Here is a 16,174-nt window from a genome sequence, read left to right on the forward strand (position 1 = left end):
CGACATTGCTCATGCAAATCCCCAAAACCATCTGATACTCAGTCTCATCCTCAATGCTGTCCTGATAAACACACATGTGCAAACATGCTGTACATACTGTATGCACATTAATAGTCTATGCAGGCAGGCACACACCTGTACATACATTAGAAAACATGCTCTTTTTTTTTTTTAATTAGGCTGGCAAATCCTATGAAACGCTTCAGCATCTCCTATCTAGGGAAGGGAGGTGTAGCATAAGTACAAAGGATGGTAGTGCCTAAGGGTTTTATAACAGCGTTTGCATAGCAATCATCCAACTGCCTGAGGCGCTTACATGACGGGGATGGAGGCCTTTCAACATAAGCTTTGGTCACTGGAAGAAGAAGGAATAGCCATGATGGTAGTTGGAGATCTACACCTCTCCAACTATCACCTAATCTTGTTTATCATATAATGCTTTAGAATACCTGGACAGGGATTAGAGTTTTATGCGAAACGATGCACACATTTGGTAATGAGCATGGTGGAACAGCAAATGTGGAATCTGCAAAAGGTACGGCACCTTGTATTTGAGAGCTGCCCATGAGAAGCGCTGTCTCTGACTGGTGCATTTATTTTCTCAAAAATAAAGATCACTTTTACAGCCATCAAACCGCTGAGTTGTTGACACCGATGTCTCCGATCTTTAAGCTGCTGCCACCGTAAACAAAAGAAATGGGTGTCTTCTCTAACTCTTAATAGACTAAACACTTAGGGGTTTGATTATCTGTGCCACTAGAGAAAAACAGAGATATGTGCCTTGTAATATAATGTTTGCTACCAAATCAACATTGGTTGTCTGTGAGGCCGAGAGCACTGAGGAGAAGTAAACAGGTTTAGTTTACTTTCTTTTCTATCTCCTCTGCAGCACATATGTATTTATTTATTTAGTTATTTATTTGCAATGTTTCATTCCCAGCTTTGAATGATTACCATATCTCACAGAGGTATTACTTATGCTTCAGTGACTATTAGCAAGAGAACTGTAAGCAGAGGAATGGCTACAAAGAATAGGATTAGTATTTACGCCATTTCTTTGAGGATGAAAGTTGGAAACATGTCATGCCCTGTTTTGCAGAGATAAGGAGGTTAATGTGTGTACTGTATGTAGCATGTCTCTCTCACTTAATCTGTTTACCAGGCGGGGATGCTTATGTACAGCCATGTAAAGCACCATGCATGTCTCTCGCACTGCATCTATTTACCAGGCGGGGATGCTTATACACGGTCATATAATGCATCATACCCTTCAAACATACCCATCAGTGTGAATTTGTGTGAATAGATACGGGTGCACTTGTCGGCGTCTGTTTGTTTTATGTGCACTTCTTTCACAGGCATTACAACAGGACTTGTCGAGTGGGTTATGTACAGTATCCACACACACAGCACATTGTTGAAAAGCCCCTGGCTGCTGTTCACACATCAGACAGTATGGAGATCGGAGTCTGACACCAATTATGCAGAAACGGTAGAAACTTGTTGCTAAACCTGACATATCAGTAGGTTGCTGTTTCGCCTCTTTATCATCGGTAGCTCAAGGCTGTGTATGTAAAGGGATGGTGATACTAAAAGCTCAAAAGGTACCATGATTTCCTCTGGATGACTGGGACAAAGGTAACCATTCAGCGTGTTAAACTTGAAATCATATTTTGAGAATATGACTACTGGATAGGATAGATTTATAATAAGTTAAGCTCAAGCTTGTGGACAAAATAATAGAATAAACAGAGCTCTGCAGACTCTTTGAGCATTTCATTAAGTGGTGTTTGCTTTATATTAAAACTGAAATCATTGAAATATATATGCGAGAGTCAGGATTCGCTTTTGGGCAAAATGAGTTTTCGTAATGAAACCATTTTCATAATAGATTTTTATATCTTTGAATCTTTTAAATGTATTTTGAAGTCACAAATATCATTTATTTTCATGAGGTTGGGATACCTTTGTTAAAACTTACAAAGTTTTAACTGCATCACCAGGATGTTAGGGGTGTTCCCCATTGAGCTTATATTCACCCAGTGCATTGAAGTATCATGCAGACAAGATGCCGCACATCATCTAAGAAGAGCATTTAAAACAACATTAATCGGAGATGTTTTCTTTTCCTGTCATAAATCTGGAGATAGAAAAAAAGTATTGTTTTGATAAACGCTTTGTGTGTGAATCAGGTGAGTCAAGTTCATTTCTGTGACTAGCTTTCCTTTATTTTAAGTACACCTTCATCTCAGTGCATTCCACTGTTTTCTCTTATTTTAAAAGGATGCAAGACAGCAATGTGTCTCAGAGAAGAGAGGCCTGGATTGAATGAGCTGACATACATTTTAATAATATCTTGTAAGCATTTGAGACTGTGCAGCAGGATAAAGCTGCTGAGAATACTGATTGTCTTTCAATAAGTTATTTGTATTGAGTGGCCCATGTCAACATTACAACCGATCTCTCATTTGTTTCAAAATGCCATTTTCTATTCTTTAAGTCCTGCGGAACCTGTCAAAAACACAAAGAAGAATCCAAGCAATATATCATTAAAAATCCACTGCATTGAGGCTGGCGCACTAACACACACAAACAAGTACACAACAACAGTGCATTTCACATCCAGTGGACCACCAGCTGGCTGACAGCTGTCTGTGCCAAAGTGAAGGGAAGATATTTTGACAGCATCATCTTTCTCATGTCTAGACTCAAACTATTAAATGCTGTGGCAGATGGTTCTGCTTGACTGACATTGTGGAACATCCATTGAGTTCTCTAGATCTGACGTCTGAGATTCACTTTTAAATGCTCTTTGTTTCCCTCCTTTTATTCTTGACCTTTACCTGCTTTCTGTCTGTCCTTTATTACGAACGTCTCCTTTAATCACATTAATACCTTGTGTGTATTGATTCTTAAATAAATACTCAGTAGTTTTATGAAGTCCATTTAGTTCCCCTTCCTCGGCTCTGATTCATGCTCACTCACAGTTTTGAAACTTTGAACTTACCTCTGCTTTTTTATAATGACTTTTATTTTTGCATCCATATAATACAAATAAAATACTGAATATTGATGGTAACCTATTTGAAAGATGGGGGATTTAAAAAAATCCTTATTAATGAAGATATTGCTCTGGAATGAAGCTGATAATGGAAACACTGCAAGATATGGACTTCTGTTACAATTAGCTTTCATTAAAAGAACTCAGGTCTGTTTGAACAAAATAGAATATTAATATTAGGTGGGTTAAAGCCTATATGTGTCAGAGGGTATTTCATATTTCATCTCACTTTCTCCTGAACTGGACTCATGTGGAATATTGCACATTGCACACATGTAGATATACTGTACATTGCTGTCTTATAGTTCTATTTCTTTTGTTTTATTTTATTGTATAATACATTTTATTTATTATCTTAATCTGTTTCTCTGTACTTGAGCTGCTGCAACACCTGAATTTCCCCCATGGGGATCAATAAAGGAATATCTATCTATCTATGGCCTCTAATGTATCTTGTCTTTGTCTTTAACAGTCTACATTTCCTGGTTTACCACACGGAGGAGGTCCACGACGTGCTTCGGATCTGGGATGGGCCCCAGGAAGGAGGGGTCCTTCTGAGGGAGCTCAGTGGCTCGATGTTGCCCCCGGACGCCCACAGCACCTTCAACACTGTCAGCCTGCAGTTCACCACGGACTTCTTCACCAGCAAGCAGGGCTTTGCTCTGCAGTTCTCTGGTGAGGAGAAACAGAGGGAGGTTCATGTTTGATGAACTTGGGTTGAATGGCTGAGTCGTTTCTCAGTTACTCACAGGTTTTACTCAGAACTATGACAATAATACCACTTTTTTCTCTATGTGACTGAGGATAATTTTCATTCTGATTACTGAGTCTCCTGTTGCTCCTTCAGTCTCCACTGCAACCTCCTGCAATGACCCGGGCATGCCTACTAATGGGACCCGTGGCGGCGACAGCAGGGAGCCCGGAGACCATGTGGTGTTCCAGTGTGATCCTGGTTACATCCTGCAGGGGGCCAACAGGATTACCTGCACAGAGATCAACGGTCGCTTTTTCTGGCAGCCAGACCCTCCTACATGCACAGGTATTAAAACAGCATGCAGTCATCAGTTATGGCTAATCATGCTGGAGGGATTACGCCTTCATAACTAGAAGATAGACCACTGTAACTCCTTGCTCTCTGGCATCAGCAATACAATCCCTCTACTTCATTCAAAAGTCTGCTGCTAATATTTTGACTAGAACGAGGTAACACAACCTCGTTTCAACAATCCTGTTGATTTCAAATTGTTGTCAAGCTGTTATTGATTATGTACAAAGCCCCGGGAATCCTTGCTCCAGGTTATCTATCAGATCTCCTTCTTCCCTATGTCCCCCAACACCCTGAGATCAGCGGATACGTCATTCCTTGTTGAACCAACATCCAGAATATTATCAAAGGTGATAAAGCCTTTGCAGTCAGGGTGAAATATCTATTGCTACTGCTGGGAATTAAGTTGTTTTTATCATATATATACACCAATTTATTTAAAGACAGAAAAGAACAGCACAAAGATAATTGATATATTATGCAGTGTATTGCAGTCTATGTCTATGCAGTCTTGCTGGTCTGAAACAGGTAAGCAATACAGATTCCTAACATGATTACTTAACAGACTCCTTAAGTGAATCTTAAGTGGAAAACCCGATAGCTGTGTTCCCTAGATGTCTCCTGAAGTCACTGCAGCAGACAGAGATCTGATTATTCTGTCCCTCAATAGCAACACAGACCTCTCAGTCAGACCGCCACTCTTTCACAGTTTGTATTTGTAATATATGATCACACTTGGTACTCTACAAAACAATATGAATTAACAGTGGTGATTAGGACCTTGTAATTGGCTCCCATGTTTAATTAATGCATAGCTTAATTAGTTTGATAATTGATTTGGTGAGGCAAGGTAGGACAGTTATCTGGCAGTTACAGGTGAGATCATGGTAAGCAGTGTCAATGGGCAATAGTTGCGTCTCAATTAAGCGGCTGTCACTACAACTTGCAATGTAGAGCCATCTGCAACATACGACAGGAAAACATGAACAGCTCAACAATGTATTTGCTACTTTGAAAGTGGGTGTTTCTTAAAACCTTTGGAAACTTTGCGTTGCTATGCAGATCATTTTTTTGTGTACTTTCTTACCACTATTTCACTTTTTTTAAGTGCTGTTAGATTTTTTTAATGTGAGCATTTCTATCAGTTGGTTGAACATTGAGCTAATTTCAAGATGTTGCTACCCAAGAGTTTTAACACATTATTATTAACAATTTCATGATATACCATTTTAAGACTTTGGATGAATATACAATAGCTGAAAATTGGTGTTTTAGTTATGTTATGTTTGCTGCTGCATTTACTTATCACTTTCTCCCTTTCTGTAGCTCCATGCGGTGGGAACCTGACGGGTCCTAGTGGGCTGATTCTGTCTCCAGACTATCCTGAACCATACCCGCATGGAAGGGAGTGTGACTGGACAGTTACTGTCACACTGGACTATGTCATCGCTCTGAGCTTCAACCAGTAAGCTTCAGTAGCACACTAAATGCAACATTTAATACATTTTATTTATAGAGCGCTTTTCAGAGTACTCAAAGACGCTTTACAGACATTTAAAAACAGCATATAAAAGCTACACACATTTCTGTCTCTGGCATATTTTACACAACAAGACACAATAGATGCACTATGAGTATCCATGCATGTTTAATGATATTCTATCCTATTACCTCATGATACAATTGTGAATCGTCTTATTTAAATTGATGCCAGTGAAGTGTGTTTTTAGCCTACTAAAGCTCATGAATGTTTTTTTGAGTTTCATTTATACTTCTTTAACCAGGTTCAGCTTGGAGCCCAGTTATGACTTCCTACATATCTACGATGGACCGGACTCCCTCAGCCCCTTGCTGGGTAGTTTTTATGGCACGGACGTTCCAGAACGCATTGAGAGCAGCGCCAACACGCTCTTCTTGGCTTTCCGCAGCGATGCTTCCCTCAGCAGCAATGGATTTGTTCTACAGTACACAGGTGGGCATCTTTTTTGGTTAAATGAGGGTAAAAGACAAGAGTATTTAGCTAATTGGACAAAACTATCAAACTAGTGGAAACTCACATTTTGTGTATCTTTGTGTCGGAGCTTTTCATCCTCCGTTTTTCATCCCCAGCGACTTAAGATCCTGAACAAAACTGTGAATTTTAAATAGTATGTGAAGCTTTATCCCCCTAAACAATTCATGTTCTAAAATTCTCCGCCTGGCAGAATGAGAATGGATTTACCCTCTGCTGCTTATCGACCTTGCATATTGTTTCTTTTTAACTTTCTCTTGTGTCTAGTCCAAAGCGAGTGAGATTAGTGGTGTAAAAATTGCCTCAGCTGAAGAATGGGATGTGCTGCAGCGTCCTGATCACCAGCCTCCCGTTTGTGCTATAGTCTGCTTTGGCCTCGTTATTGATCCGCACCTCCTCTAGTAGCCGGGTAACACATTATGAAAATGAAAAGGCGAACAGCATGTGTGCTTTAAATTTTTCTAATTCTTTGTAGTACACTTCTTGAACAGTGCTTCACAGCTGAACAAAATAAATCCTCATAAATTGGTCCAAACAATGTTTTGTTGTCTCCTGTCTATGCTTGGCTGACCACAGCATGTTGTTCGGGGGAACCAAATTTTGCTCACATAAGGTACTGAACTATGGATGAGAACGATCACACACAAACTTGACGGACAGGAAGTTGGTTTAATTATAATACAACACATCTGGGTTTTCCGCTCTAGTGTTTCAGCCTCACAGGATAACGCCTCAGTGCCTGTATGTTGAAGCCTTTTTCCTAACAAATATACAGATGCTGAACAAGCTCTAAATTAGACTGGGCATCTTCGTTAAGGGCTTTGCTTGAGAGAACAGTGTTAAATCTCTCTAAATCTCCCAGCCTCAATTAGAGCTGTTTAAGGTATCAGACGTTTTACCAATTCCTGATCGACCCTGAGCTCTCCGTCTCTTGACTCGTGTTGTGGTAGGATTTGATCTATATGAGCCATTCAACTGATTTCCGAACGTTACCTTTTCATGCAGTGCAGCGCCGTGATTCATTCGCGAAGTGTACAAATATGTAGTGAAGCCCAGTGTTTTTGTTAAGACAGTGTTACAGAGTCTACCCCTTAACTCACTCCCAGCAATATTTTCTGCAGTGTGTGATAGAGTGTGTGATATTGTATGGCCGATCTGTTGGGGCAGATGGACTCAGTGTGTGGCTCAGAAAAATTCCCTCTCCCCACTTCCAATTCTCCACACTAATGAACCATAACCAAATAATACATAAATTACCTCCTCAGTTTCAGACAAACAACGTGGCACAAAAGCATGTTTGGCTCCGGGTTTGGATCTGGTTGGGGAGGAAGCAAGCAGGTTGACGAGTTGGCGCTGCTAGTATTTAGCGCGCCCGCCACTGAAAATTGCATTACAAAAACTGCCCGAGGTGCTGTCAGCCTCTTTACCAGGCAATCGTTATATCTTTTCTGTTTTGCCGTGTTTCTGGCCATGTCGGATTAGGCTCCCTAGAGAAATATGTGGGCAAAAAACCTGCCATGCTTGAGCCACTTTTGAATATCACACATAGACACAGACATGGACGAGATACACACATACAAGTACCCTGATACTCACATCTGTCTCATCCAATCCCTTCACTATCGCCTGGGCTCATTTTCGCTTCGCATCACATCACTTAAACTCCTTTGAGTGTTTTCCAAAACAGATGATGCCACTTCCACATTTCCTCTCACACCTACACACGTCCTTGGGTAAAGCTTGTTAAATTGCCCGTCTTCATTGTGGTAACCGACCTTCTCACCACTAGCTGGGGGTCCAGGGCCGGTCCACATCTAATGCCTGCTACATCCATCATGCCGCCACTTTATCTTGCTAGGTTTGCTGATTTAATGGACGAGGCGGCGGAAGGAAAGGTTCAGGTCCACATCAGACTATGAAAGGGCTCAACCTGTCTAGAACAGGTGCCCTGGGAGACAGACTGACTGACCACATGCTTGGCCCCAGCACTCTGTTCAGCCATGATGGGCGGCCTCCTGTCTGGTCAGCAGGTCCCCAGCTTTCATCTTAGAAACTAGGCTTTTAGCCAAGGTGCTATGTGTACATTTTATCATCAATAAATCATGAGAAGTCTTTACTTAGACAAAGGCTCTGCTATAATGACTGTACACAGAAGATTGATTTTGCATGCAATATGCTTGATGGCGTATATCAGGAGGAGGTTTGCAAATTAGGCCCCACTGTACTGGCAGACGATGGAACAAGAAAGACAAATGTAAAAGTCATCTGCAACATGTTGGTCATCTTCAGTAAAGATAGACAGAAAAGAAGTCAAAGGTTAAGTTGAACATAATTAACACATTACCAGTTCTATGGATGCCCCAGAATAGTCGACTATTCAATGATCCGATCTAAAGAGCCTGATATGTGCCAAGCTCAAAGTCGTCTCCGTGGCAGGAAAGTGTGGTGATGAAACAAAGGATCATTCCATTCGGGCTATAGGAGGTTTCAAATGTATTTAACATAGAATTGCTTGGTGTCCCATAATAAATCATGATATATAGCCAATCTTGGTGTAAACATCAGCCTATTACCACTGTTATTAAGAATTTGGAAATTGCGTAAATACATAATTTTGGTGACAATCCAATCCAGTTGTACAATCCAAATTTGCTGGAACATAAGAGATCATCAATCAGAAATGCATGCAATAATCAGAGCGTCACAAAACAGCGTAGCACTATCGGAGGGCAGAATTGATTTGGATTTCCTGACGGATTCTGTTAAATCAGCAGAGGGAGGCACGTAGAAACAGCTGTCTGCAGCATTGCTCTCTCTCTCTTTCTCTCTCTCTCTCGCGTTGACTGTTCCATTGCTTCCCTGATGTTACCCCTCCGACTGTGGATTGCTATAAAAGGTGAAAAATGGGCCTGAAGTTCTGTTCACAACCACGAAAAGCAATCTTTCTGAAACCGAAAATGCTTCGTCTCAGTGCTTTGGACAGCATTGGGTCTACACACACACTAACTCAAACACAAAAAAAAAACAGCACAGACCATTAATCTGAAACAACATCTGGGGATAAGTCGCACGTTACTCAACCAATCATTTTGTTGATTTTACCTTTTTTTCTATAGATTAAAAATAAGCTTAAATAGAGGGATGATCAATAGGCTTTGACAGATAAGTTGAAGTTTTCCCAATAAAAGAAAACATTTGACTCACCTTCCCTTTTTGTATGTGCGTGTTAAGTCATTAAATATTGAGGTCTGCTGTGAGACGAGAGTGAACTGTGTTTAAGAATCAACTAAATTGCTTTGGGCATTTTTCCTATGTCTATTTTAGCTGTAAGGGTGTGAAGAGTGCCAAATTGACAGGCCTCCTCTCACATGCACATTTTCAACCTAAGAACAATGTGATGGTATATTGAGCGAGACATCTTTCTTACGACCTCAGGAGTGGTGATTGATATGTGGTTAGATACAGTGTGTGCGAGTGTGTTGAGGCTGAGTGTTTGTGTGTTTCGCGAGAGGAAAGCTTGCGTATGTGCATTGTCTTCTCTAGTTGACTGCACCGCGAAGCGTTGCGTGAGAGGGCGGTTGTGTGCAGTCAGCAGACCTTGGGCCAGAGCGTGCCACTCTCAATCAGCTGCCTGTCTGTCTCCCCAGCCCATACATGCCTCCAGCAGCCACAGATGAAAGGGGCACCGTAAAGGGCTCGAGAGAAAAGTGGCAGTGAGTCAGTGAGATCTATTTACTGAAAGAGGAAAGCATAGGGTTGCGGGGAAAAGTGGGAATGAGCACAGGAAGCCACAAAGGCAGGAAGCCACAAAGGCAGGAAGTGAGAATTGTGAGAATATGAAGAACCTGAGGCAGGAAACAGTTTCTATTCTAGTTTCAACCGCTGCAGCTTGATGGGGGGAAAAAAACAAAAACCTTTTTTGTTGAATACCAACACACGTTCCTTTCTGTCACTGATTTTCCACCGTGTTACCTCTCTCCACAGAGAACCCCAGGGAGTCTTGCTTTGAGCCGGGCCTGGTGCGCAATGGGACTCGGGTGGGCACCGACCTCAAGCTGGGCTCCACTGTCACCTACCGCTGCGACAGTGGCTACACACTAGAGGGAGACCCAACCCTCACTTGCATCATGGGGGGAGACGGCAAGCCGAGCTGGAACAAACCCAAACCCATCTGCATTGGTAAACACTGACATCTGGAGACAGCTGTTAGGAACGCAAACCACTTATAGATTCATCACGTGCAAACATGCCTGTATGTTCATGTGGATTTTAGCAGAGGGCTGATGTCCTACAGGTATATGCGTATGAGCTGTGTGGGTTTTGCTTATGTTAATAAATGCGAGGGTGAAGCTTCAATTTAATGAGCAGCTTGAAGAGAGCATGGTATTTTGCATATCTGCTCTTCACACACACGGCGAAACCTGCGTCATCCTGGCTGTTCTCTGACATTCCCACGACACGACTGACACACGCTGTGCATATTACTCTGAAAAAGCTGGTAAAAGATCCGCGCCGCCACCATATCTTGCTCTCACAGTGTGTGGCCTCAGTTACGTGTCAGGTGGAATACATGTACACACCACGCATGTTTTTTTCACACAAGCAAAGCGCACTGACATATATAGGAACAGCACTTGCACAAAGATGCAAGCACACATAGAGCATTTTTAGGGGCTATAAGCAGGAGAGGAGATTCGGGCCTGATCTCACCCAGGCTAACCCAGAGGGACACTTGGAAAACATTGCAATTTCACTCTGGCAAACACCAGGGACATCTTCCACCCGAAACCCAATCAGACAAGAAAAGTAATTTAAGAGTAATAGAAGAGGCAGGTTGGGAGAGATGGAGGTAGTGGAGAAATGGAATCTTGCACTCCTTCTCTGTCTGCCCTGTCTCTTCGTGTCTCATCTCTTTGTCTTTCTCCAGCTCCATGTGGTGGACAGTACTCAGGTTTGGACGGAGTGGTTTTGTCTCCTGGTTACCCTGGCAACTACAGCAGTGCACGAACCTGTCTGTACTCTGTGGTGGTGCCCAAGGATTACGGTAAGCCAAGGAAGAGCACTGTATTACTGGATTTATTCATTTTATCCGAGCAGATTTTTAATTGTACACTTTTGTCTGCGAGTGTGTACACGGGGGATAATTATGTGTGTTTATTTAAGATGCAGTTATCCTATAATGCACAAAATGCCCATATCAAACTCAAACTATGCTCAGGTGCCCGACTAAATTCCTCATATTCTTTCACTGTGCAAACTAATAAAAGTAAGTAGAAAACTTTTGAGCTTTTTTTTTTTTTTTCTCACGCCTAAATATTCTTCGTGGCAGAGGTGTAGGTGGCAACAAGTTTGTGGAAAACTTGTAAAGATCTCCCACACACATTGTCTTCTTATATTGCAATTAAAGTGCTCTAGTCTGAGGTTTACTGAATGCAATTGTTTTCATATTCTCCTACACACAGTAGAATCATGCAGTGATTGATAGTTTCAATATCAATTTTGTCTTATTTCCATAGACAAATTTTCACTTTACTTTGCTAGAGCAATTTAATCACTATCTTTTTCACCAGGCATACAATATGTCTGTCTAAGATACACACACACACACACACACACACACACACACACACACACACACACCCACACCAAAATATAATTGGTGTCTGGAAGATCCAGAGTTCCCAGAGTTTCACTACGTTTTGGCATTTCCATCTTAAAGGTCACAGCTTGCTTCCAATATGTAATCTGATTCTGTAGGAGCAGCAAATTATTCAGAAAGCAAAACAATGCAGAAGTTTGACACAGCTCAAACATGAGAAAAATAAATAAATGCAAACAAGTTTCACTGAGTTGCCCACGAAGTCTTGCGGCTTTACTTTCTGTCTGTCTTTCTCTCTTTTCATCCCCTGCTTCCTTTTCTCTTGCTTCGAGTTATCAGTATCGTGCCTCTCTAAGGGGGGAAGCTCATGTCCTATCAGTGTTAAATTACACCATCCACCAGAGGCCAGCATGTGTTTCGGGTACTTCACCCTGGTCTTTTGTATGTCGAGGTCATGACGCCCGTTCAGAAGTCTGGCGCTTCTTCAAAATGACTGGGCACCCGTTCTTCTTGGACCCTGTCGGCAACATATTTCCCTCAATGGATTAAAAAGCGAGAGAGGAAATTAAAAACTATGAAAGTCCGCATTTGCATTTTCCTGGAAAATGACAGGGAGGCCCAAGGCAACACATGCCGGGCCACAATTATTCTCACCTCCATTCTTGCCGCTTCTCGTTAGGCTGATGCACCAGCTCTAATGAAAGGTTATTTTCCCCAACGCAGCGGACAGTGCGGCTGTCACTGCAACCACTGGCATCTCTTATCATTAGATGGAGATGGAGGTGAAGAGGATGATCGGATAAAGGAAACCACCGAAGCTGAGTAGGAGAAAAACAGACGCTGAGTCATGTTCAAGAGTAGCTTCCATCACACCTAATGGAGAGCACTAGTACTCTGTCCCTTCTGCCCTATCCCTCATCCTCTTCACGCTTCTCTTCAACCTGCTATATATAACTAAACTAGACAAAAATTAGATGTGAAAGGGCTAAATATGTTCAGCGGTAGCGGTAGAAGGGATGAAAGCACCATCATGGAGCTTTAGCCGCACATTGTACAACAGTTTGGTTGTCATTGCCAAAGCTTTTCATCCACTGACAAGCAATCAAGCCCAGACAGGATTGTTGATTTAGTCGTATAATGTCATTTTTTGGTTGTGCTGTCATAACTGGCAGTATTATCCACCTCGCTTTAAAAAAAGACATTTTGATCGAAATTGCTGTGGATAATATGCTTTTGAATGAGAATACTATGGGGTACTTTTTCATGTTTTCTCTGTTTTATTTCAAATTAATTTTACAGTTACCGGTGTGATTGTGATGCAGAAATACATTTTAGCTTATTTCAGTTTGGTATGAAGTCAATTTTCTGTCCATATTTGTCTTTTCCAGTGGTCTTCAGTCAATTCGCCTTCTTCCAGACAGCTCTGAATGACATTGTGGAGGTGTATGATGGAGCGACACAGCACTCCCGTGTTCTTAGCTCTCTTTCTGGAGCCCACACAGGTACTTAAAGAAAAACACACTGGGTAGCTACTGTGGGGGATATTTCAGTTGATACTTAACTTTGGGGGTTGGTTAATAGAAGCTATTTACTTTGAACTACAGGTGGGCAAGACATGAATCCTACACGCTTTTGTTTTATATTCAGCACCAGTATTTAACAAATCAGCAAATGTGATTGGACTCTTTGATCTCCTGGCCATTCTTTTTTTTACATGACAGGGGACTAAATATAATGTTGTCTAGGCCTTATCCCTTTCATAAGGATCCAGTTAAACTCGGAGACAAATTGCTGACACAGGCAGAGCTGCCGTGGCTGCATGGGTGGGCTCCAGTGAGCTGTAAAACAATTCAACAGTAACAACAACTTAAGAGTCACAGAGATAACACATCAGCAGACAGGCTCAAGAAGACTTGCATGCAAATACACCAAAACTGGTATTAAACAAACACATGTTAACTCTCAGGATATGTGCGCATGCAGATATGTATGCAAACAAGTGTGCTCACATGCACACACAAAAAAACATCTGGGTTTAAGAGGGGAAAATGAGATAGGGGAAAGTGACATTTTTAGCACAAGGAACTGAAAGAAATACACCTTCCCAAAACAACATTAACATAACTGCAACTGTCATAAATATGAAATAACATCCTTAAAGCATGGGTATTAAGTTACAAATAGTGGGTCAGCTTTTTTTCAGCTTGCATGCAACAGCCTCAGCTACAATTTTACAAATCATCACTTTGTGGTAATACCATTATATTTGACTATTTGATTTAAAAACAATATAACAATATAATCTAGCAAACATCAAATATATATTTTTATGATTATTCACAGTTTAAACTTCAGTTTTCATAATAAAACCCTGTTTTCCAATGAAAAGCAATGATATGTAAACATCTGTTGACTACTCTCTTTCCTAAACCAATGCTGTGACCTTAATTCTGGCCACAGAAATTCAAACCTTAAAGAAAAAAGACTACCTAAATTAACATAACTGGCTATCCAAGCATAATCTTTAGTTTTTTCCTTAAACCTTAAGCGGCCCTTACTAATTGAAGTAAGGGCCGCTGAAATTTTCCACAGAACCGAAGTACAGCTCATATTCACAATAATTAGATAAAGCACTTATGTATGAGAATGACAAAAAGTGTAGCCTCAGAAAGCCCAGTTTACAGCTCAATAAACAGGCCGCTATATTAAATGAGGACTCCTGGCGGCAGGTTCACAGAGCTCTCTAACCAGGCATGGCAGAGCAGGGCTGACACAGTTTGGCGAGGGAAGAGAGAGTTTAAGCTCACACAGGCAGTGCAGCTGAATAACTAGTGCATGCAGCCATAACTAGCATGAATTAGTGTGTACCTGCATCCACTATACAGATACATTGAAGCTCAAAAATTGACTTACTTACACTTCTGCAAGCTTATAAAGCAAGAAATTCACCCCATACTGTCTTATATACCAGCTGTCATTTTGTGCAATAAACATATAGCCGGTAATTGGTATTTTGGTGCCTGGAAGGATATTATTGTCACGCATTGTAAATCACAGTTGTCAAAACATAAAGGAAGTTTCCTATGATTATCCTGACCCTGAAAATAATATTACATTAAACCAGTCTCAGTAAATCAACCAACAGTAAAGTTTCATTATTGTCATGTGTGGTGAGACAAATCCCTAGTTTTTAAAAAGAAAAGGCAATGATTGTGATTTTTTTGGAGGGAGTGGTGACTGACAGAATAAAATGAGAGGCAATAGAGAGTTGAATAAGAAAATGATGAAAGGTGTGAATTAGAAAATAAAAAGGAAACAGCATGAAGGCAGAAACAACAAAGGACTGAATCAAGAAATCAGTGATTTTTATCTAAATGCAAATTTTTTAATTAATTTCCAAAAGAGGCAATTCTCGCTCTCTTGGTCATCATTTCAAGTGTGACTAGTGAGTCTTCTTTCAACTACATTTTACTTCACTTTTGCTTTTTTTTTGGTTTCAGTGCAAGCATACTGTTGAATAAATGCAAAACACTTGTTCATAAGATTTTACTAAACCGGAATCCACACAGGGCTGTTTGAACTTTAGCAGCTTGTGCATTAATCTCTGACATCGGTTCACCATGACTCCTTAATCCACACCAGTTGCATACCAACAACTGGCACTGAATTTTGGCTACTGCTTCCAGCCAAAGTCATATCTCTCCTTGTAAGTCTTTCACACACCTGCGTACAGAATTCTTTTTTAAGGTCAAAGTGGTTTGGAGCTGCAACGTGGTCAGAGGGTTCATAAATTACATGCTGACACATGTTTGATATGTCTGGATGAATACCTACCCCGCAAAGCAAATTATGAAACACTGTCACCATGACAGCACACAGCAAGGGCTTCTAATAAACCACCCAGCATGCCTTGGGGATCCCACAGTGGAACTCAAACAATCATGGTGAAGACGCATTAGGAAAATAAATGTGCCATTGGAGCTATCTCAGCATTCTGCACTAAAAGGTGCAGAAATATTCATGCACAGGAAAAAGAAAGCTAAACATGCATGCACAGGATAGACTCGCTGACACAGACACACATATGTTGCCTCTGGGGTTAAGCGCTACTGACATCCACTACAGTGTGACAGCAAGCAGACAGAGTAATGAGATCCACTGCAGAGAGCCAGTCAGCAACACACTGAGAAAAAGAGACAGAGGCGGGGACAGAGATGCTCACACTTTGTGTCATGTTCTACGTCAGTCAACAAACTGTTTTGGTTTTTTTCCCACCGCAGTAGAGACATCATGGGGCGGTTTAATTACGCTATGAGCTGATGAGGATAGCAGGTGATCATAATATTGCAATTTCAATGAAAACATATGAGGATTTGATTTATAGTCGGAGGTTTGACATTTTGGCACAGATACATGTTGAATGATTTGAATGAATGAAGCATATTTCATTGTAAGCAT

The 16,174-nt window shown here is 41.1% G+C and overlaps 1 protein-coding gene across 1 annotated transcript in view; it reads left to right on the forward strand.

Annotated features, from left to right (window-relative positions):
* csmd2 (CUB and Sushi multiple domains 2) overlaps positions 1 to 16,174 on the forward strand; it is a 201,630-nt gene that overhangs the window by 129,906 nt on the left and 55,550 nt on the right. Inside the window, exons 27-33 of the mRNA XM_054606522.1 lie at positions 3,534 to 3,736; positions 3,909 to 4,100; positions 5,433 to 5,571; positions 5,891 to 6,078; positions 10,102 to 10,296; positions 11,045 to 11,161; positions 13,105 to 13,218. Of these exons, the coding sequence (XP_054462497.1) occupies positions 3,534 to 3,736; positions 3,909 to 4,100; positions 5,433 to 5,571; positions 5,891 to 6,078; positions 10,102 to 10,296; positions 11,045 to 11,161; positions 13,105 to 13,218 (1,148 nt within the window). The remainder of the gene's footprint in view (positions 1 to 3,533; positions 3,737 to 3,908; positions 4,101 to 5,432; positions 5,572 to 5,890; positions 6,079 to 10,101; positions 10,297 to 11,044; positions 11,162 to 13,104; positions 13,219 to 16,174) is intronic.

The sequence above is a fragment of the Anoplopoma fimbria genome, chromosome 10, assembly GCF_027596085.1.
Source record: "Anoplopoma fimbria isolate UVic2021 breed Golden Eagle Sablefish chromosome 10, Afim_UVic_2022, whole genome shotgun sequence".
NCBI lineage: Eukaryota > Metazoa > Chordata > Actinopteri > Perciformes > Anoplopomatidae > Anoplopoma > Anoplopoma fimbria.